Source organism: Girardinichthys multiradiatus, chromosome 23 (assembly GCF_021462225.1).
Source record: "Girardinichthys multiradiatus isolate DD_20200921_A chromosome 23, DD_fGirMul_XY1, whole genome shotgun sequence".
Classification (NCBI taxonomy): Eukaryota; Metazoa; Chordata; class Actinopteri; order Cyprinodontiformes; family Goodeidae; genus Girardinichthys; species Girardinichthys multiradiatus.
This window is the reverse complement of record NC_061815.1, coordinates 47,831,470-47,857,277: the sequence shown is the minus strand read 5'-3', so window position 1 is coordinate 47,857,277 and position 25,808 is coordinate 47,831,470. Positions and strand designations below refer to the sequence as shown.

General features: G+C 39.7%; 1 protein-coding gene across 5 annotated transcripts in view; it reads right to left on the bottom strand.

Annotated features, from left to right (window-relative positions):
- The window catches only part of si:dkey-237h12.3 (teneurin-3), a 216,822-nt gene extending 191,832 nt beyond the window's left edge, over window positions 1–24,990 (bottom strand). For all 5 annotated transcript variants that reach the window (XM_047353423.1, XM_047353424.1, XM_047353425.1 and 2 more), the window contains exons 1-3: window positions 24,536–24,990; window positions 8,477–8,962; window positions 6,280–6,555 (exon numbers count right to left, since the gene is read on the bottom strand). In XM_047353423.1, the coding sequence (XP_047209379.1) occupies window positions 6,280–6,555; window positions 8,477–8,747 (547 nt within the window). In that variant the 5' untranslated portion in view covers window positions 8,748–8,962; window positions 24,536–24,990. The remainder of the gene's footprint in view (window positions 1–6,279; window positions 6,556–8,476; window positions 8,963–24,535) is intronic.
- Between the last annotated feature and the right edge of the window lie 818 nt (window positions 24,991–25,808).

The following is a 25,808-nucleotide window of genomic DNA, read 5'->3' as shown; positions in this document are numbered from 1 at the left end:
ACTTATTAAGCTAACAGCCTTAAAATTGATCATTTCAAACTATGAACTGTACTTTTCTTTCCAAAATCAATATTTAAGGTTTTTAGTCAGGCATTTTTTCAACGTTATTTTAAAATTGATCAGTTTTGACACTGAATTAAACGAAAGATGTATTTTATTTGCCATGCACACTTTATCATGTTAATTTGGTTTCCTCCTTACATACAACTGTATTAAACTTCTCATAATAAAATATGGATATCGAAGCATATGAAAAATACATTGATTAGCAAATACTTCCAGAAATACATATAAAACCCCATCTTCACATAGATGTTATTTGAAATTCTATCTTTGAAGTATTAAAAAGATGTAGTAGCTTCAAGAAAATCAGCTTTTCCTTATTAATATGCAAATTTATACAGCCAGACACTCTAAAGTCTAATCAGATCATCTACTCTGTGGGGGGTAGCTGTGGCGTGTGAAGAAGTTTTTCACTATGTGGTGCTGTGATGTTGTGAATGTGGCTGAGCACAAAAATACACCGAGACAAGAATGCCATCATCGCACATACCGTGAGCCAGGTTGTAAAAACAGCAAGGTGAAAAAAAAAATCTGTGATCGTTTTGTCGTTTGTGTCAAAGGAGGCTGAAAACTCCCCAACCTTTGTTCTAAGGAAATAAGAGGGCAGTGACCCCTTCAAGACTTTCCCAAATCACTCTAACACAGAAGGCGCTATATGAGTGGTAAGCACAACAGCTGCCATGACATCTCCTCACTGAATCCCATATCCCGTCACCCTGAGCACTTCACAGTGCCGGCACTTAAGCAGTGACAACAGCAGCCAGAAGAGAAGTGATGACAGTAAAAATGATGGCAATCAAAGCGTGCCTCCTCCTTTGACGAGGCACCAAATAAAACTCAGACACACCTTCCTAACCCCAATCAACAAATCATGAAACAGTTAGCTCTGCCAATAATGGAAAATTCTTCAAACATCTCAAAAATGGCTGTCCCTCCAGACCAAAGGGTGGGAAAAAAAACTGATATTAGTTATTCTTTTAGAGTTTAGCTCGTGTCATGTTGAATTATGAAAGCGGTGAGGAAGGATTTCTTCATGCTACGATCAATAGACTGATTCCACTGTCACAATACAAGGCGCAGATCTGAGACAGGAGTTTGACAGATGGCGTGTCACCTCCGTCAGCGTGACGCCCCTACGGCATGTACGTGTGTGTGCACAAACATGACCGCACGGTTGCCTGATTGCTCTCATCTTAGGGAGGTATAGTATGAAAAAAAACCAAAGTGAGATACCAGTGTGTGTGCATATAAAGAGTGAACAGCAACAAGCAGAGAAGCATGTTAGAGGATTTCTGCTCAGCTTTCATACTCGCTCCAAAAAAGCCTTGCTGTGCTACACACTTTGCCGTGTCTTCTCTCCTGATTTAATTAACCTTTTACTGGCACTGTTCATGCAGTAAACCTGCTATACACAACTGTAAAATGTCTAAGACCACAGTATAGACCTGTGACTTGAACAAATCGAAATTCTTTTCAGCTACATTCCCCTAGTAAACACTCCTGGATGAGACCATGGACATGCAAGGCCCCGCTGCTTCCCTACATCCTGAAAGCACAAATGCAACACACTGTCTTCCTCAATAACTTTGGGAAGGAGGTGCAGGCCAAAGTAGACAAAGCCTCTACGTGTCCTGTACTGGCAGCTTAGACAAAGAGTGTGGTGGGACTGCTTGCCTTGCAGTTTGTGAAGCAGATTTGCTCAACAAAAGTGGGAAAAAAAGAAAATCCTCCTGTTGCACAATTGACTTTAGGGTTTATGACACAACAGGCTGCATCTGCGTCAGGAAGCAAAAAGACAAAGATGAAAAGGACAGAGAGGAAGAGAAAAACTAAGAATAATTGTAACATTTCATACCCGTCTTAACAACTGACTAAAGACATTGTACACAACCTCCTCATAGTCTACTGCAAGGAAATGTGGCTACATGATTCCAATAATATCATATCTTCTTGCAGGAAGTCCCTCAGAGTTTTTTTTTTTTTTGGTTTGATCTGGGGTCACCTGACCCAAACATGCATCAGAACCAGTATAAACAGTAACAGAATGGAATACAAAGTTTACATGCAACAATGCACATTTTAATTAAATTCCACACTTTTTTCACTGTTTCTCTCTATAATTAATATAAATAATAAAATATAAAGAAAAATAAGCCAATGCAGCTTGGTTTAAGTACATGGGTACAAAATGGTTTGATTACAGGTAAAAAACGGAAAGAGGCAGCGATGGAATGAGGGCAAAATGCCCCAAAACCAATACTACTACTACTACTACTACCAATACTACTACTATTACTAATAATAATAATTAAATAACAATTATTATAATAATTATATTAATAACAATAATACAAATAGTCCATTTTGAATTCATTAATAATAATCTATTAATAATAATAATAATGCTGATCATTATAATCATTATTATTATAACCAATACACTATTAGTAAATGTAATTTCTTATAAGCTGTATGCTCCTTGTATGTCCATAGAATTGCATTATTGCATCTGTTTCCAAATCTGCATCTTATGTGTTTGTGTGTGTGAATGTGTTTGCACGTAAGCGTGAAGAAGGGTTGTCTGGGAAGTTAAAGGTTGTCTGTGTTCAAGCTGTGGGAGGAGCCAGTGAATGCAGCCCCACCAACCCCTCCAAAGCCACGGACATGGACGAAATCCACAGAAGACGGAGGCTTTTCAGCGCAGGATGACAGCCATAACAGTGGAAGTCATTCTCTTCAAACCAGGCTGCAGCAGGCATCAAGCACCTCCATTAAACAATAAATCCACCTGATATGTTTCACAAAGATGAGGAGAGCTGTCGTCAGGTGCTGAAGCTCTCCACCTGTAATTCCTAACAAGTAAGTGTGAGCGTTTTCACACCCTATTAGGAATACAACTCAACAGGGCTATCCAATGTTTTTGCTGCATGAAGTCATTCATGTTTTATGAAGGATATAATATTGATTTTAAACCCAGCCCAGCCAACATTGGAGGTGTGTGTGGGTTTGGTGGGGTGATCAGTCTCCTTGGTTGTGTTGACTTCTCCTCCGAGGATGCTCTTCGACCTAACACAGACATACTGAAATATAAATATATAAGCAGCCTTCACAGCAAGGATTTCATTTTGAAAAGTGCACTTTAGCAGTTAGCGTTACAAGCTCCAGAGAGAGGGCACAATGGCTCACTGTTTATTTAAAAGGAATTTGTTCAAGTTTTTAAATCTGCACCTTTTTTGTCATTGGTTAAAATGTATTTTCCTCTGATCCTAAGAGAACTGGCAACAAAGATTGCAGCACAAACATCCTGAGGTATTAAATCTTAAATCTGAATAACGTTCATGATGGGTTTTAACAAAAAGAGGTCAATGTTCCGAGTATGGGTGGAAAATTACACTGGCAGGGGAGGGATGAAACCATGTAGTTTGCTTCATTTTCTATTTATTTACAATTTCCAGCACTTCTTAAGAAATTCGGCATGTTTAATAGAAACAAAATGCCTATGAAAAACCATAAAACCCAAGGACATGAAGTGACCCACATTCAACTACACGTAAAATCCCATTTTACACTTTGCATAATTTAAAAAAGTCCTTCATTGAATAAATGGAACTCTCTAATAGAACCGTCACTAAATAAACCCAGCAATGCGAAGGTATATCCATCTATAATTACTATTTGAACTGGAGTTTTCTCTCTTTTTAGTTTTTAAAATACTAAACACTGAAACTTAAGTGTATTACAAAGAACTTAAAGCACTAATAACTTAATCAGCTGTTATAAATATGGATAATTGTGTTTCCTATTCTCCAGGTCAAATATCTTAAATACTGCAAAATTATACAGAATATTGTTGACTTTTTCTTTTCTGAACTTAGTCTACCTGCTTTTTTATAAATGTTTTTTTCTTTTTCAAAATTTAGGTCAATGACATTGCTTAGAGAATAAGCAAGAAAAATATAGCAGCTAATTATCAGGAGACATTTCACTCACCAAATAAATAAAATAAATAAATATTATCTCAACAAGAGGTATCTTTAACCTGCCTTTCATTTTTCAAGGCAAGAAAGAAAGAAAGAAAGAAAACTAATATCTTAAAAATATAAATTATCACTAAAATATTGAATATTTTGTTGACCAATTTAGATAAACTCTTTTGACAGCTATCATCTTCTGTATCTCATATAAAAAAATCTGATTCTCTCCCCACCCACAAATAAAACAGCTTTCATTCTGCGTGTCGTCCCATGTGGGTGTTACAGGGCTGACCCCCTGATGACCACCCTGGGTTCATCTGTAAAGGAGAGGACCTTTATCCCAGAGGTGAATGTCTGCAGCTGCCACACTGCGAACGCGCCTAAGCTTTGGTACTTGTCTGTGTCGAACACTCTGCAGAACAGCACAAATTAGAATGAAATATCGAGTTCATTTATGAATAAGTGGGGCTGAACGGCCCCTTGTCGGAGCTTCCGCGTGCATATTGAGTTGATAGAAACCTTTGGATGGGTCATTTCTCTTAGCTGCTTCATTAAATAGTGAAAGTCAAAAGTGCAATTCTTCCTGCCAAAGGAAAAAACGACAAAGATCTATAGAGATTGAGGCAGGATTTTTTAGTTTTGACTTAAAATGTAATAAACCAAGAAAAGGTTATAAAAAGAGGCAGAAGTTTGACTTTGAAATGAAATAATACAAAACATAAAATTGAGAATTCACTTTTTGCAACGTGAAAAAAAGAAAAACAGATTCCTTTTTTTTCTACAATGACCAAATATATAGACTCACTCTTGCTTTGTGAGTGACCTTAATTCTCAGTGGGACATTGTTCAAACCTGAGCCAATCAGCAGAAACTTCTCGAGGCGCTTCCTAACTGTGCAGTGTGGATGACTGTGTGTGTGAGGTCACACACTTTTAAGTGGTGCGGCGCAGAAGGAATCAAAGCACAGGAGAGGATCTATTGAAGCAAAGCCCCGTGTTCTCCTGCAAAATGGACCAGCCTCTTGAGATAGAGTTTTACTCCTGGCATCTAGAACAACAAATGTGTCCGAAGCAAAGCACTGAGGAGGTGAAGGTACATTTCCTTTGAGGTCAGTTTCAGGAACAGATGCTTGGATTTGAATTCTGATGGCATTTTCAAAAGGTACAAGATTAAGTCAGCTCCCCCACCCTGGTAGACAAGCTTCCCATGATGAATGCTGCTATTAAGAAAATGGCTTGTCTCAAATGTCAGATTGTGGCCAATGTTTTCAGTCTAAAAATTGATAGCAAGAGAACAAGACATTTTCTTTTTTACCTTTTCTTTAATGTTCTTGGCAGGAATGTGTAATCAACCCTAATTATTTGAACTGCCTGCCATTCTTTGATAATATCGATTTCTTAAAATAATTAGAGCCTTGCATCACATGTGTTACAATGGTGACACTATAATGATGACAAATGACACATGAAGTCAGGAGCGCTTTCAGAGCACAGAACTAATTACAGCAGAGAAAATTAAATTTGAACAAAAGATTAAGATTACACCAAAATATGAATAGGTGAGATGATCAATTTAAGACTTTATGATGCTAAAACAGAAACTAAAGTATTTGAACTGTAAAATACTAGCATGAAAGCATCCAACTGTGAACCCAGTGTGACATAAATTAGTTTAAAGAAGACAGGTACACATATAACCAATCCATAAACATTGCCTCTCTTTGGTGTACCAAAGAACCCCATCCTCCATCTCAGGTTTTCAGCATGATCAAATTTGCACTTCAAACCATTGTGCCCATTTAATCAGCCATTATGTATGCCCAGTCAACCACTGCAGAATTTCTAAGCAAAATCTCAGACTGAAGCACACAAAGCTATCTTTGATTATCCGATAGCCCATGGGGAAACTTTATCAAACTCCTCAGCTTCCCGCCGAGAAGGACCAGGTGACTAGCAACCACTCAATTTCATGGCGAAATTTTTCTCTGAATGCAGCAAAGACTCTCCTTTTGATCTAAACAAAGACAGCTGCAAATGACTCTCTAGATAGCTGCCCCACCAATCACACTTCCACCTCCTTCCACCAATCAGGAGCTTGTCTGCAGCACCAACCATAATCCAGCCTGCTGCTGCGTTTTGTACCTAGTGATTTTCCCCCCGCTACTTTCTGAAGCAAAGGGGGGCATGAGCTGCAAACAAATAAGAGTCGGAACATAAAAGGATGTTAAGTGTGCCCTACTCACCCATCTCAGTGTCCGATTTATTGTCCATTTCTGTGTCAGTGAGCGTGAGCGCCGAGTTGGAACGGCTTGAGAGGCATGAATTCTGCCCAGATTTTGCCCCCGTTCCCCAAAGAGTCATGGTACGTTCCGGTGATACAGGTTCATGGTTTTCTGTGGCGGCCGGCCCCCGGGTGTAGCTGCTGAGTGGGTGGGACAGGCCAGTCTCAGGGCAGAGAGCCAAGCCTCTGCGAGCTGGTGGCTCACAAATCCCGAGCTGCCTCAATGAAAATGTCTGTCCTGTAAATGACAGCGGGTTGTAAAGTTAACAAACCGAGCAACAACCAGGTTAATAGCCAAGAACACAGCCTCCTGATGAGCAATGTGACGAGGGAGGGGTGGCATCTAATTCTTAACATCTAAATCATGCTACATTTTTCTGCAATCAATTAATAAAAAATCCTTTTTTCTGTAAAAACGATATGATAAATATTTGTAATTATTTGTTTTAGGCACAAAGATTTTAGAAAAAGCAACATATAGTTTTTGCTCTTTACTTGGAGATAGTTAGGGATTCTATTCTACATTCACCAGAAAAAAATAATAAGATGTCATAACTGTCGATGCTATTTTTCTCCCAGGGTATAATGCACAGCAAACAAAAGTACTTCCCAGTTCACTGCGTACTTCATGTAAAAAAAATATATATATATATATAATAATAATAAGATTTAAATATTCAACTGGCACGATTTCTAAAGTTACATAAAAATTGTTAAAAAAATAATTATGTTAATGACATAACATAATGGATTTATTATCAATAAAAATACATAAAAATATAAATATATAAAAAGGCATGAATTAATAAAAATTTACATTTGCATGTAAAAAAAAAAGAATGATTTTTGTTTTGTATTCATTTAGTTATTTATACATTTTTCCCCTTTTTTCTATCAAAAATATTAAGAAGGTCAAAATGTTTTATATTTTCTTTATTCACACACACACACACACACACACACACACTTGTTTTGCTATATGTAGTGAGGACCATGTGTTGACTCCCATTGACTTCCATTGATTTTCAGTCATTTTCAACCCTTTCTATGCCCTAACCCTGACAATAACCCTAAACCTAACCATTACCAGTACATGTCTAACCCTAACCTTAACCTAAAGTCAATTCACACCTTAGTCCTAAACCTAACCGTTAGCAAAATAGGTCGTGAGGACCAGCAAAATGTCCTCACTTTGGTAAAAATGGTCCTCAATTTGATGGTGAAATCGGAAAATTGGTTCTCACTGTGATGCCAAAACAGGAACACACACACACACACACACACTGATTGAAGAAAATATGCTCTTTTTTCCACCAGTAACCTTAAATCTGACATTTACCATGATGATCTAGGCAACAGCTGCTAACATTAATGTCTACATTAAATTAAAAATAAAAGCAGCTGTCTTCCCACAACTTCGTCATGATCCCATTAAATCTGAAACGGACACCAATTAGCACTGGGAAAACGTACGAGGAGTAATGGATAGATTTTCTGATTGCAATCTTATGAGCCCAAGGAGTGCCATAAAATAGAATACAGTGCTCAAACTTTTTAATTACACAGTTTAAAGCAGCTTCCACCAGCCAATTAAAGGAAAGAGTTACTTTTTAGGCATTGCTTTTAAATTTTAACGCAGTCCAGAATGATTGCAATGGTTTATGGGATCAGAGGAGCCCTCTGGATCACATTCTAAATGAGTTTCCATCAAAAGTTTTCGAAAATAACACTTGATTATGCCTTTGTGACTTGCTTTAATTGTGTTTACCCCTGTCTGGAGAATTGTTTGGGGTATTGTTTTTTTACATCAATTTTGCACTGATAAAAAGGATAAAAAAGTGAGATTTTTCATTTTGGTAAACAAACGGCAAAATCCCTGCATCCATTTTCATTTTCCTAATTAAGTCTCACACTAGTAAACAGTAGCAAATCAACATAGATATGAGGATTTTGTTATTTATTGTATTTACTAATGTTGAGAAAATGGAAGTCCCAGATTTGTTTCCACTTTAGGAGACTGGAGTGTTTTTCCATTTTAATAGAACAATTTTAGTTAAACCATTTCTCATATAAAGTCAGGTCAGCATTTATATTGTATTTCAGAAAAGCATCAAATAGATGTCAAAACTATGTCAGAAAAAAAGCCTGTGTTCACTAACCAGGCCTGGCGTACTCAGCTGACTCCTTATGGACCATCTCCTTGACTCTGCCTCCAAACAGCATCCTTGAGGGGTCATGGTCGAACGCTTGCAGGGTCTCGCTGGAACTGTACGATTTCTGAGTGGGAACACGACAAGCTCCGTCGTCCCGGTCCGTGGAGGAAGCTGTGTAACGCCGCTCTCGATCCCTGTCTCTCTCACAGTCTCTTTCCCGCTCCCTCTGGCTCTTGGACAGCGAGCAGAAAGGCCGCTGCTCCCTCACCCTTTCCATGCTGCCGGCATGCTGGGTATCCAACTCCCTCCCTTTTGCTACTGACACTCTACTGAGGTGTTTACCACTGGATTATTTCACTTTGTTTCAGCTCTCCTTGTCTCTCCAGGCTGGATTCTTGTCCTGTGACTGATTTCTTTTCCAAATCCCTCCTCCTCACTTCTGAACCTCAGTCGGTCACTTCTTCAGTCCATTCGGCTGTCCACCTGCTGCACCTGGGGAAAGGAAAAGCGAGAGATGAGGAAAGGAAGCAAGGAGCTCCGATAAGACTAATCCCACAGCTTCATCTTCAAAAGCACACACTTATTTCCTTTCGGCTGCCCCACCCCAACGCACCCTCCACATTTCGGAAACTTCACCCATGAAGACTTGACTCTGTTTTGTGCTTGCTTCGGTCTATGAAATTAGGTTTAGCTTCAGAAAGTTGATTTAAAAAGTTGACTTTTACATTTTCACAGTAAAAAGACATTTAATTCAATTCACTCTTAGAAAATAAGAAACAAAACTAAATTGTACTATATGCTAAATGATATGCCAGCAAAAGCTTTCATTATAACTGTTTTATAGTTGTTTGAGCAGTATTCGTTTAAATACACAGAGGAGCAACGATAACAAGGGTGAAGACAAAGACTAATTAAAAATCAAAAGTTACTATATATATTTTGTTAGTAGGCTGTGACAGCTCAGTGATAAACAAATTATAGGAGCCGGTTCCTAAATTTTTAAACCTTTTACTGGTGCTAAATATATGTCCAAGTAGGTTCTTGTTTTTAGAGATCTGTTTTGGATTTCTGCTTCCACATAACCAAAATGGGGGTTAAATGCTAGTTATTTAAAGTAGTTTCAAGACTCATAACAGAAACATGTTTCCTAGAAATCTGCCACTGTTACACGCAACAATCCACAGAACTAGGAGAGCTGTCGTTTCTACAGGAACTGTTTATGCAGTTGCAACAGATATTATTCATTGTGAGCCCATGCGAACTGAAAAGTGAGGGGAAACTTCACCTGTATCCATTCTGGAATTCAACCCAAAGAGAACAGTGATGAGAAGTTAACTTTCTGTCACCGAAATCTTTTATTTTTAAACCAGGCAATGAAACTAGGAGGGGGGAAAAAAGAGAGGACTCAGTCTATCCTGGATGAATGTCCAAACTGAGGCCTGAAAAAATGTCATGAATCTCAAACTGTGTTTCAAATAATTTCTGTTCAGTCTTGATCATAACTTTTTGAACAAGGGATGATCAAACATCCTCGATTCCTAGAAAAACAATGAAATAGCCCTTTAGTATAGTAACAAACTACAGCCATCAACAAACTGTGGAGCATCCTGGTCATTTTGCCCCTTGAACATTTTGTGTCTTTGCGGTTTTTCATACCCAACTTCATATCCAATTTCTGGGTTACAGAATGGTACCATCTGCTGCGGGATGTTTCATACCAACCATGTGCCAAGTCATAACCGCCAGGCGAACATTGTATAAGCAGAAGGTCATTCTACTTATTTTGTTTGTTGATCAGGGCTCACAATCATATTTCATGAGAGTCAACAGGTCCAAATTTTTGATTAGGACCAAAATAAATAGGACTAGAATGTCTCATAATATAAATGCAATCGAAAATTTAAAAAGTGCCATGGTTTAAGGACATGAGAATGAAATGATTAGTTTAGAGGTATGGCAAAGTCTCTTCATTAATAAATATGTTAACAGGTTGAGCAGAAGGAACAAAAACTGATTTTAGGATGTTGTGTGTTTTTGCAAGAGCATACTGGCCTTAGGCATAAGCATTACTTGCCTATGTGCACAGGAGCATCTGATATATCAGTGTTAAAAACGTCCATCTGTTAAAAATTCATAGATGAGTTTCCAACTGCGCTCAGAAATGTGGACCAGGGGGATATAAATGTGACCAATCTCCCTCCAAAAAAAAAATCCAGAGTGGAATGTGGAAGGGAGCTGTGATGTGTCAGAAGTGTTTATTACCAGCCATTTTCCACTGCCTCCTGACACACACTCACACTCACACACTACGTACCAAATTTCATTTCTCTCTTGGCTGAGCCGTAAGACTGGAGTATCAGACTCCTTCTTTTCCCAAATGAGATCTACTTTGTTTCACATCAAGCATCAAAACATTTCAATGAAGCTATAGTGTACCGTCACGCTGCGAGACAGCACCAGCTCCGGAGACTTCCCAAAACCTGGAGCAGTCACCGGTGCAGTTTAGGATGCAGGGATAATGAAAATTGTAAGCTCTTCCACACCTATTAAACGTGCTCCCTCCCAACATTGGCTGATATGATTCTGTTTTTCTGAAGGGCTGAGATGCAATCAGCGACAGACTCTCCAATAACCCTTGCACTCAACTCTCCACACTGCACCCCAAGCAGTAGGTTTTTAGATGCCACACACTGTCTCAATCACATCTCATCACTTTCAACAAATTTTTACACACCCATCCAGATTGGCAGATTATTGCACGGGATGAGTGTGCGGACACGCCCAGAAGCAGCCCTGGTTACAATCCTCGTCTTCCTTATGGACTTGTAAAGGGATTCGCTGTCTGAAGAACAACTAATGCTACAAGTCTCACCCACTAAGCTGCACTCTGCACTATAGTAGGATTTAGATTTGCGTCCTAATCAGTTATAAGCCCTTGAGTGACCAAGCATGGCCCCGTATAAGCATCCCTGTATGACCGAAGATAGGAACTACTCACAGCCAAGTGTCTTTCTTGTATATCCACAACACTGCAAGACACCTGAGGGGCATCGTGGTAATCTACATTATGTACAAGGGGGGTTGCAGAGGCTCTTCTATTGTGCTTATACAAGATTTAGGTTTGAATAGTTCACATGGCAGTAAAGCCTGAACTTAAATACAATATATCTGCAATGCCTTGATTGCAAATAAATCTGCCTCCGACCGGTCAAAAGAAGCCAAGGCAAGAAAACAAAGATTTGTCCTCTTGGTTTTAAACAGAAATTGTCCTTTTCACATTCGTTATTGCTCACTTCTACCTTTCCATATACCTTTGATCATGCAGCTGAATCAGGACAGTCAGTCACCCGTGACCATTCAGTAGAGGAGTCCACAATGTAAAATTAGAGTCACATAGATGTCCCCCTGCGAGCCAGTGAGCCAAAGAAGAAGATAATTCATGAGCAATGCAGCACAGCTCTACACACATCTCAACAACTCCCTTGCCAGTATAATACCATCCCCTTGACACCTAATGCTGTCCTGCACTTCTGCACTTTGAAGCATAAGCCATAAACCATCTGTATGATACAGTATGGGGAAACGTGTCCAAGTCATTTGGCTCTTCAAGGCAGCTGGAGAGGTTTCAAGGGTCTGAGATTTACTTGTTTCATGTCTGACTCAGAGTATTTTATTCATCAAAGATGTCCAGGAGAGAGTTTTATGGTTCCAACTTGGGATTTAGAAAGGATGACCAAAAGAGAACAACCATCCTTTTTCCAGATTCTGAAGACCATGTATGTTGGTTAACTGAGAGTAAACCGAAGAGGCCTGCCTGATCTCTGTTATTCATCAAAACCTCACAAAGATATTATTTGGTGACACAAGCAAGGGTGTTTAAGACACAGGGCAACATTGTCAGCAGCTCTACATCAATTAATTAGCTCATTAGTGCTGAAATAATTAATTAACCAACTAGTTAATTGAGAGAAGATTAGTGTGTAATGTTTGAGCTTCATTAAGGACTAATCCCACTTGTTTTCTGGGTCTAGGTTCTGTGTTCATTCAAAACTATTACCTCTACCAAAGAACATGCAGCACATTTATTTAATTCTGTGTTAAGGAAAAAAATAAGAATTAGTCAAAATGGGAATTAGACCTAAACGAAAACCAGAAATCGGCCTAGAAAAACCTGATCATTGCATCTATATATATATATCTTATGCATCTTTTATTTTTTTCCCGCTAAAACCCACCATTCTTTAAGGTAAGCTCTGCCAACCCAGTCCAGTCATAGAGAGAAGAAACATATTTTATAAAATTGCCCAAAACAGTAATGATAGGTTTGTAAAGCAGGTTCTAAACATCTTATTTATTGGACCACCTAAAGTCAGTGTTTAGGATCCAAAAAAACACAAACTATTTTTTATTATTTTATCTGATAGAATCTGATGAAGGTGTAAGGGTAGCAGATGAAATCCAGCCAGCTTATGCTTGTTACTTTAGCACACAAAGCATTTTGCAAAACCAGAGTCGTCACCGCTGACCGGACTGCTGAAACTGCAACTATTCACCAGGCTTTTTGCTCGGTAATTGTATTTCCACAGGGCGGCTTTACATATCAGCTCAGATCTTCCTGTCGCTGACCTCTGTAAATAACGGTAATAAAGAGCGTACTTGTCAGCCCTGGTGTGTCCCTCCAAGACAATCCCCCTGCCACCGAGTGGCCCGGCCATTGCCCCTCACCCCCGGCATCGCGTTGTAGGCTATTTGCTGGAGCACATATCAGACAGCTCTCAGCCACAGGGAGTGGTGAGAGTGGTTGATGGAGCTTGTGGAGATCAGGGCTACCTCGCTTTAACAGCCCGCACCTCCAACAATAGCTGCCTCTGACAGCTTTGCATAATTCATCTTGTCGAGTCTCTCTCTCTCGCTTTCCTCCTTGACGCTGCTCTCTCCCTCTCCTCTTTCTGTTTATCTTCAGTCCCTTTTTTTGTGCCTCTCGGCACTTGGAGAAGGAGAGAGGGAGAACCAAGGCAGTGTTCCATCAGATGCTGCCTGTTTCCCCCTGACACTAGTGATTCTGGAAGCAGAGAAGTGTTTGTCTGCAGGATGATTCCCAGACTCTGTGAATTCTGGATGCCATCTGAACCACATTGTTTTCCTTCGTTACAGAGGTTCAATGCCAACATCCCTGGTGCAAGAGAAATTTCTGAACTACCACCTCAAATTAGAAAGAGAAGACATTTACTTTCAGATTTGAGGAAACCAGTTATGGTTCTAATCAACTTTCCATGATGCTCCAAAATATGCAGCATTTTTTAAATATATTTATTTATATATGTTTTATTTACATATTTTACTATAAATACTAGTTAACCTAATTGGAAAATAGTGATTCAAAGCCCACTCCTCAAGTGGAAGGAGTGACGAAGTGGCATCTTGTGTGTAGGGTTTGGCATATCATCAATAATCCTGGTATAAATTTTCAAGCGATACAAAATGTTATATTGCCATTTCAACATGGAAAGACTCACAAATGAGAAAAACACATAGATGGCAATTAGAGGAGTTTATTAGCTGATGTTGGATTTCTTTTGGTGCTCGAACCCCAGTGGAAGACATGGATGCTGATAATGACATGAGCTTGAATAAATATCTTAGGGTTAGAATTAGAGAAGTCTTCCCCCGGGGTCCTGATACTGGTGGTGGAGTGGAGGCCTGATGAGATAAGGGAGTCGGAAGGAGCTTGAAGCCTGATGGTGGAGATGGGGTGGAGGAGGGTCAAACTCAGCTGAAGATCAGGAGATTCTGCGTCTTTTAAAGCAAAGCCTGGAGGGATGATTGGCTGAAGAGGAATGTAGATCAGGAGCTCATTGGTTGGAGCGGAGAACGTGGTGGAGTAATTAAACAGAGCTGGAAGTGGAGATGAGTCTTCCAAGTTGAATTTTCGTCAAAACTCCATTTCAACGTGATTACATAACTATGATGTTGCCCAAAGCGCATATAATTCCCGGCTACACTTCACTCCATGCAATGCATCTTTTACTCAGTTTTCCAGCCGCTTTTACAACTAAGAACAATAAAATTGCTTACCATTAACATTTAAATTCAATTCAAATTCAGTTTATTTATACAGCACCAATTCACAACACATGTTGTCTCAATGTTAACCAATGTAAAAGTGCACTGAGTGAAAGGTTCTGAGAGAGACTCCACCAACATACGCCATATTGCCAGAAGTATTTGTATGTTTACCTTTACATGTACAGGTCCTTCTCAAAAAATTTGCATATTGTGATAAAGTTCATTATTTTCCATAATGTCATGATGAAAATGTAACCATCATATATTTTAGATTCATTGCACACTAACTGAAATATTTCAGGTCTTTTATTGTCTTAATACGGATGATTTTGGCATACAGCTCATGAAAACCCAAAATTCCTATCTCACAAAATTAGCATATCATTAAAAGGGTCTCTAAACGAGCTATGAACCTAATCATCTGAATCAACGAGTTAACTCTAAACACCTGCAAAAGATTCCTGAGGCCTTTAAAACTCCCAGCCTGGTTCATCACTCAAAACCCCAATCATGGGTAAGACTGCCGACCTGACTGCTGTCCAGAAGGCCACTATTGACACCCTCAAGCAAGAGGGTAAGACACAGAAAGAAATTTCTGAACGAATAGGCTGTTCCCAGAGTGCTGTATCAAGGCACCTCAGTGGGAAGTCTGTGGGAAGGAAAAAGTGTGGCAGAAAACGCTGCACAACGAGAAGAGGTGACCGGATCCTGAGGAAGATTGTGGAGAAGGGCCGATTCCAGACCTTGGGGGACCTGCGGAAGCAGTGGACTGAGTCTGGAGTAGAAACATCCAGAGCCACCGTGCACAGGCGTGTGCAGGAAATGGGCTACAGGTGCCGCATTCCCCAGTCCTGGGCTACAGAGAAGCAGCACTGGACTGTTGCTCAGTGGTCCAAAGTACTTTTTTCGGATGAAAGCAAATTCTGCATGTTATTCGGAAATCAACGTGCCAGAATCTGTAGGAAGACTGGGGAGAAGGAAATGCCAAAATGCCAGAAGTCCAGTGTCAAGTACCCACAGTCAGTGATGGTCTGGGGTGCCGTGTCAGCTGCTGGTGTTGGTCCACTGTGTTTTATCAAGGGCAGGGTCAATGCAGCTAGCTATCAGGAGATTTTGGAGCACTTCATGCTTCCATCTGCTGAAAAGCTTTATGGAGATGAAGATTTCATTTTTCAGCACGACCTGGCACCTGCTCACAGTGCCAAAACCACTGGTAAATGGTTTACTGACCATGGTGTCACTGTGCTCAATTGGCCTGCCAACTCTCCTGACCTGAACCCCATAGAGAATCTGTGGGATATTGTGAAGAGAACGTTGAGAGACTCAAGACCCAACACTCTGGATGAGCTAAAGGCCGCTATCGAAGCATCCTGGGCCTCCATAAGACCTCAGCAGCGCCACAGGCTGATTGCCTCCATGCCACGCCACATTGAAGCAGTCATTTCTGCAAAAGGATTCCCGACCAAGTATTGAGTGCATAACTGTACATGATTATTTGAAGGTTGACGTTTTTTGTATTAAAAACACTTTTCTTTTATTGATCGGATGAAATATGCTAATTTTGTGAGATAGGAAGTTTGGGTTTTCATGAGCTGTATGCCAAAATCATCCGTATTAAGACAATAAAAGACCTGAAATATTTCAGTTAGTGTGCAATGAATCTAAAATATATGAATGTTAAATTTTCATCATTACATTATAGAAAATAATGAACTTTATCACAATATGCTAATATTTTGAGAAGGACCTGTATATGAACTATGACATCCTGTTCTTAATCTATAAGGTCCAATTTGTTGATGGACCCACATCTTCCACAAGGTTCAGGAGTTTGTTCATAGTAAGATTAGAAAACCAGAACCACAGACTCTGCTCTAGTTCATCCTTGAGGCCAGGACTGTGCAGGCCAGTCAAGTTTCTCTCTCTACACCTGCAGTTATGGGAGTGATTGGAACACCAGAATTCATTGATTTGGTCTGACCCGGTGTATGGCAATATACTGTATCAATCTGAGTCCGGATCCAGGACCGAGCTTTTCCTGGACACCCACCTTCCAAAAATCCCATCAGATAAAAGATAGAACAACAGCATACATACAAGCCCTAAGAGCTCATGATGCAACATTGTGGTTTGCACTATTAAAATAGTCCTGTTGCTGACTGTGGTACCTCAGCAGCTTAAAGAGTTAGGACAAGACATGCCCTTTTGTTTTAATTCCCACAATATTTTTTTTTTAGTTCTCCTGGTCATAGGCTGATCTGATAAGCATATTTTAAGAGTGTACAGCCAGAGTTAGCTAGAGAACAGTCACTGTGTATGTGCTTGAAAAGTACAATGACATGTAAACGTTCCTACTGTTTTTCCTCTACAGTGAGTAGGAGAACTGGAGACCTGTTAGAACGTGTAAAGAGCCGATTCAGGTTTTGTTCCTTTTCACTTGTCCTGTTTATGACTGTAAACTTCCCAACTGAAGAGAGTAATAAACTTTGATCGATTGTGGTGCGCAGGAGAGTTGGACTGGACCAACTCAGGTGAGAGTAAAATTTAGCAATAAGTTTGCCCCACAACGTTTAGAAAAGAGGGAGCAGTTGCTCCAGTTTCTCCGCTGTTCAGTCAGGAGTTTTGTTTATCTGTCGGCTAAATGATCCTTGGATACTAACAACAAATACACGAAAAGAAGATTAAATCAAAAACTTTCAGATAACAATAAACAATTTAATCATATCATATGTCAGATTTGAGTACTTTTAGAAAATGTATCTCTATTATTCTAGAAAATACTTCACAATGAAAAATGAACTGATTTGGTATGGTTTGAGTGAATGGGTACGAAACGGTTTGGTTACAGGTTTGAAATGGAAAGTTTCACTGAAATAATGAAGGGCTGAACTGGCCTGGGGCCAGCAGCTGAAACAAATAATAATGATGATATGGTACACATTTCAAATTATTAACAACCAAAAGCCTTTTATATTGTTTGGAGAAGATTTCAAAGTCCATCCAGAGACTGTTTATGTTTCTACATGTATGATTGCATTGTTGCTTTTCTATTAAAAGGTGACAGTTGCAGAGTGTTGTCCTGGTTTCTGAGGAGGTGCACATTTAAATAACTACATTTAAAAGCAGATTATTTTGTTAAGCAAGTAGAAAGAAAGGCATTCTAACATTTACATGATCTGGTCTTTACCAACCAGGTTGTAAAATTATTTACATCAAACCTTAGTGTAAAAAAAAAACACAAAGCAAAAAAAGATAAAAAAGATTGTAAAAAATAAGTATATCAAAAACCCACTGATGCATAGAAAACATGCTAACTGAAAAGGGTGTACTTTCTTTTCACCTTGACTGCATGCTATTTTACAAAGGATGCCATGAACTTCAGGATGCCTCAGATAAAACAATATAAGGTCAAAAACCAAAAAGGTGTTTAATTAATAAAAGTTGCTAGCACTGTCAGCTGAATTTATTCATATTTTCATTATTTCGTTTAAATTATTTAATTCAGTTATCATTATCCTTCTCTAACTCTTTTCTTTATTGGTATAAATGTCATTAACACATGTATTTTATTTTTTTCTTGAAATGTCCTGATGCAAATATGCCAGTTTTAACATACCTGGTTATGAAAAGGGGGTATAAATTGGACCACAGCCGGAAAAAGCCCAATCTTAACGATGCAATGTGCAACACAACGTTAGATAAATTAAAAGAAAAAGGTTTAACTAAAATATAAACCCAGAAAGAAATTTTGCTGGCTGCAAATTCCTCTGCAAATGTTTGGAGGGATATGCTTCCTGCACTCATGAGCGATGATGAAATCCTGCTCGGTGTTGGATTTCCTGTCTCAGTGCAAGATGGAGAATATTCACAACTGGAGTAAAGTGATGCAAATCTCTGATACAGTCACTCCAGATTATTCTACACGTCTGGGGCTTGAAGCTTCAGCCCTCATAGATGCAGTACATTTAAAAGATAAACAAAGCTAGAGTGAGACTGAAAAACAAATGTTAAAAAAGCAGAGCTGAACCTAGGGCATTGTGTTTTTCTTCTTCAGTCTTGTCCCTCTCTGCTAAATTATAGTGGTCAACATCAAATCTTCACCGTTTTATTGTTCCGCTATGTTGTGTGTGAATTAAACAATGAAAAAAATGTATGTGCCAGTTCTAAGACAACATAATAAGAAGCACAATAAGCTGAGCACAGATGTTTACAAATCCCCAAATAACTCTTCACCGGTGACTCATATGAGTTCTGTATTCATTGAATCTTTTAGTTGAGAGTAAAAAATAATAACAATATGCAAGCACAGCCAAATTCAGTTTTTGAAATGTAATTGCTATGTGTGGACGAGTGGAATATACAAAAAGGGCTTTTTAATGTTCCTTTTACAGTCTCTGCCTGTATCCCAAATAGTAATAATAGGTTATTCAGTGAATTCATACATACAGGCGACGGCGTTTATCTGTATCCAAGGCTACAGATATTGAACCTAGCTCTTATCAAAATAGGTGCTCCCTTCCATATCACACAACCAATTACACCAGACAGTCTTAATTCATTGGGCCACAGCCTGGCTCTCTGATATCAGCGCAAATGCAATGCCGCTTCACGTATAGTATCTGAGGAAGTAATCCAGTTCATGAGCATTGGCTTTACTGAGATTCCTGCAAGACAGCATCAACAAATAGCTAATGCTTACTCAGAAAGAAATGACTCCATGCTGTGTAAAACAAATTCAGCCCCGCAACCTGTGGCAATTTACAGACAAAATGCATGATCAACCCACTGTTACGGAAATAAATTAAATTGTAGTAATACTGCACCTACAATGTGATGACGGGAAAGAACAATCTCAGCTTCACAAAGATAGAGTTCAATAATGAAAACATTTACGTGCACAATAAATCTGGTAAACAAAGGAGAATGGATTTGACTGATTGAGAAGAAGAAAATGGGAATTATTGAAATTATTTATTCAGGGAAGAGTGCATTTTTAATTGCAAAAATCTCAATCAAATATCACTCGAGCTTCAGTCTAATCTGGACATCTGCTGTCAGATCCTATTAACCGAGCAGTGAGACAAGAGCTGAAAATCAGGACTAGAGCAACATTAGAAATGCTGTGAGCATACAAACCTGGCTTGCAGATAAAAATTCAAATACAGAGAGCTATTCCAAAGTGCTGACACCGGGTGTCATTCAAATGCATCGTGCATGATTGGACCACAAACTAACCCTTCCTCCCTTAGAATATGCAGGGGCACATGGAAAATACACAGCAATCATAACACTCGCAGACAACAAACTATGGCGGAAAACTTCAGTCATGACTACTGCAACCGGAATGCAATACTCAAGGCTGCTGCAACTACGGGAGACTATAAAATCTGACCAAATAAAGATGCTGATGTACAGCTAAAAATACAAATTCACATAAATGGTCCAAAATAAATCAATATACTCTCTTCATAATATGAAATTAGAGCAGGTACACACTGCCGACACAGAATGAAAACTCCTATTGAGTCACTTTTTTCTTTTACCAATTGTGCCGCATATACAATACAAAAATAATCTAGATGGTTTTATTCTCTAGTTGTCAGCATTTTAGAGAGTATGTAGGTCATGATGGCACACTGTGAGAATACAGAAACACTGCAGGCCTTATAAAAGAAACATCAATCTGAAATTTCATTGCATCGTAGAGGTTTCTCAAGTTCCAAGGGGGAAACTTGGAAAGTCTAGCAACGATTGGTCAGAGAGCAACTCCTGAATACACGTCGCACACCTCTGAAAGTCAAAGCTTGCTGACCTGTATACTATTACCCTGACTGCGAGGCTCCATTTTTACACTCTTCAGTAGACTGATATTGCATATTTTCTTTCTTTTCACCCTTCTGAGAAAGTTAAAAAAATAAAAAAGACCCAGAGAATGTATTTCTGACTGGCTTCACACGCTCATACTCATCATCAACCTTCGTCACCGATCAGACATGAGGCTTTCGGCAACACAGAGGCTTTGTCAACTGAATTATTGAGGCCATCAAGCAGCTTCATTGACAAGATCTGCTACCGCCCAGCTTCCCACTGGGCTGTCCAGGGATCACAAAAGACCAGACCTGAGGCCCTTGGCAGGTTGAAGCTATTCTGAGAATCCTCCTTTTTGAGGCAGCGCTGCTTTGTGAACATGCAGCAACAGAAATATGATGCGGAAATTATGTAAAACAAACAAAAGTGAAAGGCAGAAGGAAAAAAGTTTAAATTAAAAAAAAATATTTTGAATATTTTTGCAGTTGCTAGTCAGCCACCAACAATGACCCCTGACATTCTTTAAATGTGAAACAGTTTGTGACTACATATATAATTCCTGTTATATTCACAAAAGTTAAAATACACGCCATTCTGGGCAAGGTTCACAAATAGAAAGCACTATGAATTTCTATTTTATTCTCCCTATGACACGAGCAAGCGCAATTCTTTTTGGATTCCTCACCAAGCTTCAGCCTGGAACATGCAGGGAGATTTTACTATTTCAAAGTCAAACCCACTGCCCAATCGTTACACTTGGTCTTGACCCAGAAAGCCCACTGGAGCACGCCGAGCCATAAATGGTAATCTGTTGGTTACAACAGTGTGAGGTGTTGCCACATCCAGAATTGGACCAGCAGGACAGCATCCTGTGGTTGGAGGCAGGTGGCTTTAATCCCAGCGTGCTTTGGCCACAAAGACTCCAATCAAAAGAAAAAAAGGGCTGTCATGCATGAATATCTGCTTTTCTTGGTTTTAAGTAAACCAGGTGACGATTGACTCCCACATCATCACGACCAATTACCACTTTGGCTGTTATGTCTGCGGACACCTACGCACAGCATCGCCACCAACACATCTGCATGTATGTGTGCAATGAGATCCAGGATCAGTTTATGTTATGCACAATGCAATAAATCATGCTGGGCGTTGCACAAGAACCACCAGACAGCTACAATAGCCATCACCTTGAGAACACTCATCCGTCCTGTTCAATCAGAGCCCAATTCTTGATGTATGATGTCAACATGGAACATTCATCTTTATATGAATAAAAATCCCCATTTATACTCTTAGCTGTCTGTAGCTCCTCTGTAGTGAATTTATCAGCATATTTATGAATTGGGTAAGATATAAATATGTTATATAAAAAGAGGCTGTGCATAAAGCATATTCCATGTTTTATGGTGTTTTCTGCTTTCCTCGTGCAGCATACAATGTAGTTAAGGACCATGGCAATGCATCAAGTGCTGTCACTAAATATCCCTTCTCTAAGCACATTTCAAGAGCACGCAATCCGCTCCCTTCCAAATCCGAGGTTGACTTTCAGCAATAATTTGGCAACTTGCACAAATCCCACACACCACCTTTTCCTTTCATGATGCTTTCTAAACAGGATAAACTTTGTTGTAGGTGGGCCTTCACTGTAAAAAGTCACGTAATCCTCTGACTGCAGGGCTTTAGAGTGAAAACGAGAGTCTATCGGCTGATAGGGGGCTGCAAAAATGATGTTAAACTCCAATCGACCTAAAGAATGCACCATGGTGTGTTTTACATGCACTTTTCCACTATTCATTATGATGCTGCGCTGCTCTCGTGGGAGTGAAGAGAAAATGCACGGAGAGAAAAGCAGGTGAAAGAGAGTACGACAATAGCAGACCAGGATTTGTGTTAATAGTAACAGATTAGAGGGCAGCAATTATGTAAAGTAAATATGACATGGAACCGATCCGTTGAGCCCAGGGAACTGTTGGGAGTTTGTCAGGCTGCATTAACCTTCACATGTTTGCTCCGACATGTTGAAACAGGCGACTCAGCCACACTGTTTGGGATATCAAATGTTATAATTCCACAGGTCATCTCTTGTGCCACTCTCAGCATCCACAAGTAAAAAAAAGGTGAATGCCGCAGGTCAGTGCATGGACTGTTCTTTCACATCACTCAGGTTTGGGGGTGGGGGTGTGGCGGGGTCATCCTGACTGCTTTTTCACAATGTATAAAACAGCTTAAAGGCGTCATTCAACTTGGCATCATCCCTGAAAGAGGCAGTTCTCATCAGACAATACTAAATTATCCACAGGAATAATGAAAAGAGACATTACTTAAGGAAATGAACAGTATTGTGCACACAGTTCATCTAATATTTCTGAATTAATTAGACAATTCTAGACATCAAACATGGATTAGAGAAGCAATCTGGAGAACTTCCCAGAATTCTTGTAGGAAAGTGTAGTAACCTGCTTCAATTAGATGACATAAAAGGCAGTGACTTTAAAAGCTGAGGAATCAGATTAAAGCCTCAATAAGAGGTCAAATCAAAAAGCCTAAATGTCTCAGTGATGCGTAGCCATCTGCCAGACTATGGCACTCTCTATAAATACAGCTGTGCTAAATGTGTCGACGGACAGAGAACTACTGAGATCTTTCTGAATCCAGGTGTGTTTCTGAATGTGTCAACGCAACATGTGTCATTTATCAGCATGCTCTGGCAGCTCAAAATGAGTTGTATAGGTTCCTATTTGTCGAACATGGAGGGCAGTTCCAGCTATGATCAGTGACTCCGTGGAGGAGATGCGACTGTCGTGCACCTACAGGGTGCCAAGAAAGACAGATTGTTGTCTCTGGGAGTTTATTGCATCTCATAAAACACTTGCCACATCGTCTTAAACTTATTTCTTCAGCCTCATAGAAGTATATATTATGATTTGCAGGGAAGCTGGTGTGAACGGGGGGCAACAAACCTTTCAGCGGGCATAATTCACCCTGAAGTAGTGAAGATCTACATTAGTTTATGATTTCAGTCATTGTCAGACATGGAGCATAAAAAATAAAGTGGCCTCAACTGCTGCAGCTCTTCATTCACACTCGGGACAAAAGCCATAAGTCAATTTAGCAGAACAGATATACTTGTCTTCCTGAGATATCATGTGGACTCAGATGCATGTGTTTGCAGATTGCGTTTAGCCTGATTCATGTCAAAGTGAAATCAGATCAACATTTCTCTCTCTGCTAAGCAGTCTGAGCACCGTTCACTGTTTAAAACCACAAGATGCAACTAAAATGACTAGAAATCTGAAACATCTTGTTCAATCAAAATATAAACCATCAACTTTAAAAAATCTCAATGTGAGCAGTTTCTAATGCGGATGTGGTCCTAGTTTGGCTTGCTTGTCAGGCTCATCTCAAATCTAAGCTGGTTTGGATCTCCATGGTAAAACCTTACTCCAGACCTCTTGCAGACCCAACAGGAGGCTCATATGAAGTTTTGATTTTTTTTTCTCACCAGATCTTAAAGCTGAAACCCCAGACTACATATTAATTAATGTGAAGGCAGAAAAGTATCTAAATTACAATGAAACTAAGTTTATTTATACCACATGCGAGGCTGCTGGATTTCTCTGACCAAAATAAGTTATTGTTTTTAAACTGGGTCAGCCCATGTTTAACGAAGTTACAGGAGATGCGGAATAAGAGGAGGGTTGGTCTGATTCATCACCGTTAGTTTAACTATGCTACAAATCACCAAAGGAACCTGTGTATGTTCTATATATATATATATATATATATATATATATATATATATATATATATAATGTGAAAATATGACACAGCTTCTACATCAAAGAGGTTGACCCTTGCGAACTCTATGCGTTTTATTATTAAACTTCAGATTGCAACGCAAACCCCAAACCAAACCAATCTGAAAATATCTTGTTCTCATTAAAACATCATGGCTTTCGCTGCATAAACAAATCAAAGAACACACATCTAATTCATATTTATCGGAGTGGAAATTGGAAAATGGGACAGGGATCCCAGCAGACTGCGGCTCTCTGCGTCTTGTTGAAGGATACGGAATATTGCAGAGGAGCAAATCCGGCATGTTTGCAAAACAGATTTAATCAGATTAATTATTATCGTTGTTTAGATTGGTAGATTGCTGTTAAATCATCCGAATCAAGGAGCACTGACCTGTAAGAAGCTCCTGCTGGTCTGTCCGGGGTATAAACTTCCAGCGGTGCGCTTCGCTCCCAACTTGCAGGCAGCAACGCGCACAGTACACCGCGTGTTCAATTTGGCAACGACTTTATTCTTCTCCTTTCTGCACAAACAGCCCTCTCAGTCTGCCTTCAGACGCTGAAACCGATGCGCGCGTCTCGGAGCCACAGACTTGTGCCCGGTCGTGTGTCCAGCGCTCTGGAGGCTGTGGCGGTGGAGCGGAGAGCTTCAGCTGCCAGCTCCGACAGATACGTTTTTCTGCTCCGAATCCTTCCCAGTCCTCCCGGCGAATCAGCTCAGGCTGTAGTTCCAGCGATGCATCTGTCCTCCTCCCTTAAGAGATAACATGTTTCCTGTCGCCAAGCAGCTGTGCAGGAAATTTAGGGAAAGAAAAAGAACAGAGAAAAATCCACACTCGGTAGGGATGCGGATGCTCGCAACCCGCTCCGCTGCGCTTTGTCCGATATGCACTTGTCAGCTGGGAAGCTGCGCATCCCGTCCTCAGCTTCAGCCTTTTCTCTGCCTATCAGCACCGGTGCAGGCCGTAAATACAGAGGAGGGTCAACTTTGACCTCCAGTCTGTGAGCAAACGGCGGCACCTGTAAACAACATGAGGAGCCTCATTAACAGAATACTAACAGGACGTTTTAACTCGAAAAATTCTTTTGATGCTGCCAATTAAATCCAAATTCAGTTAAACGTAAAAAAAAAAATCAAAAAAATCCAACAAATAAGACGCTAAACAGCAGATGTGGATTAACTCTGAGTCAGGCCACCTGCTTGTTCTCCCTCAGCATCCTCTCCTCTTTTGTTTAGAGAAGCTGTTCATTAAACTTACAGTATACCTATAAGGACGCCCAGCCATTTAATTGGATAACTCAAACCTCCAGTTTCCTACCTTCAGTCAAACAAAGTGGAAGGCAGAATAATGTAAATAAATGTGTTATTTCTTACCAGCAAAGACTGGCAGCTAAAGGTTACCCAAGCTGTTAATTAAACTATTAGATAAACAAGGAGGCCTGACTGAGCCTTACTGTCCAAATAGAAATGTTGCTTTGGGTAAAGCTTGATTCACATTGTTTCAGTCCATCTACCATCTGTAGTGAGATTGATCAGCTGCAGAGGTTATACGCATAAAATATGCAGAGTGAGCTCCATCAATCAAACCACCAAAAATTAAGACACTAAAGCAACTGCTACTCTCCTTTTCTTTAACATAGAAAGTAGTTCTGGACCAACGCCTCGT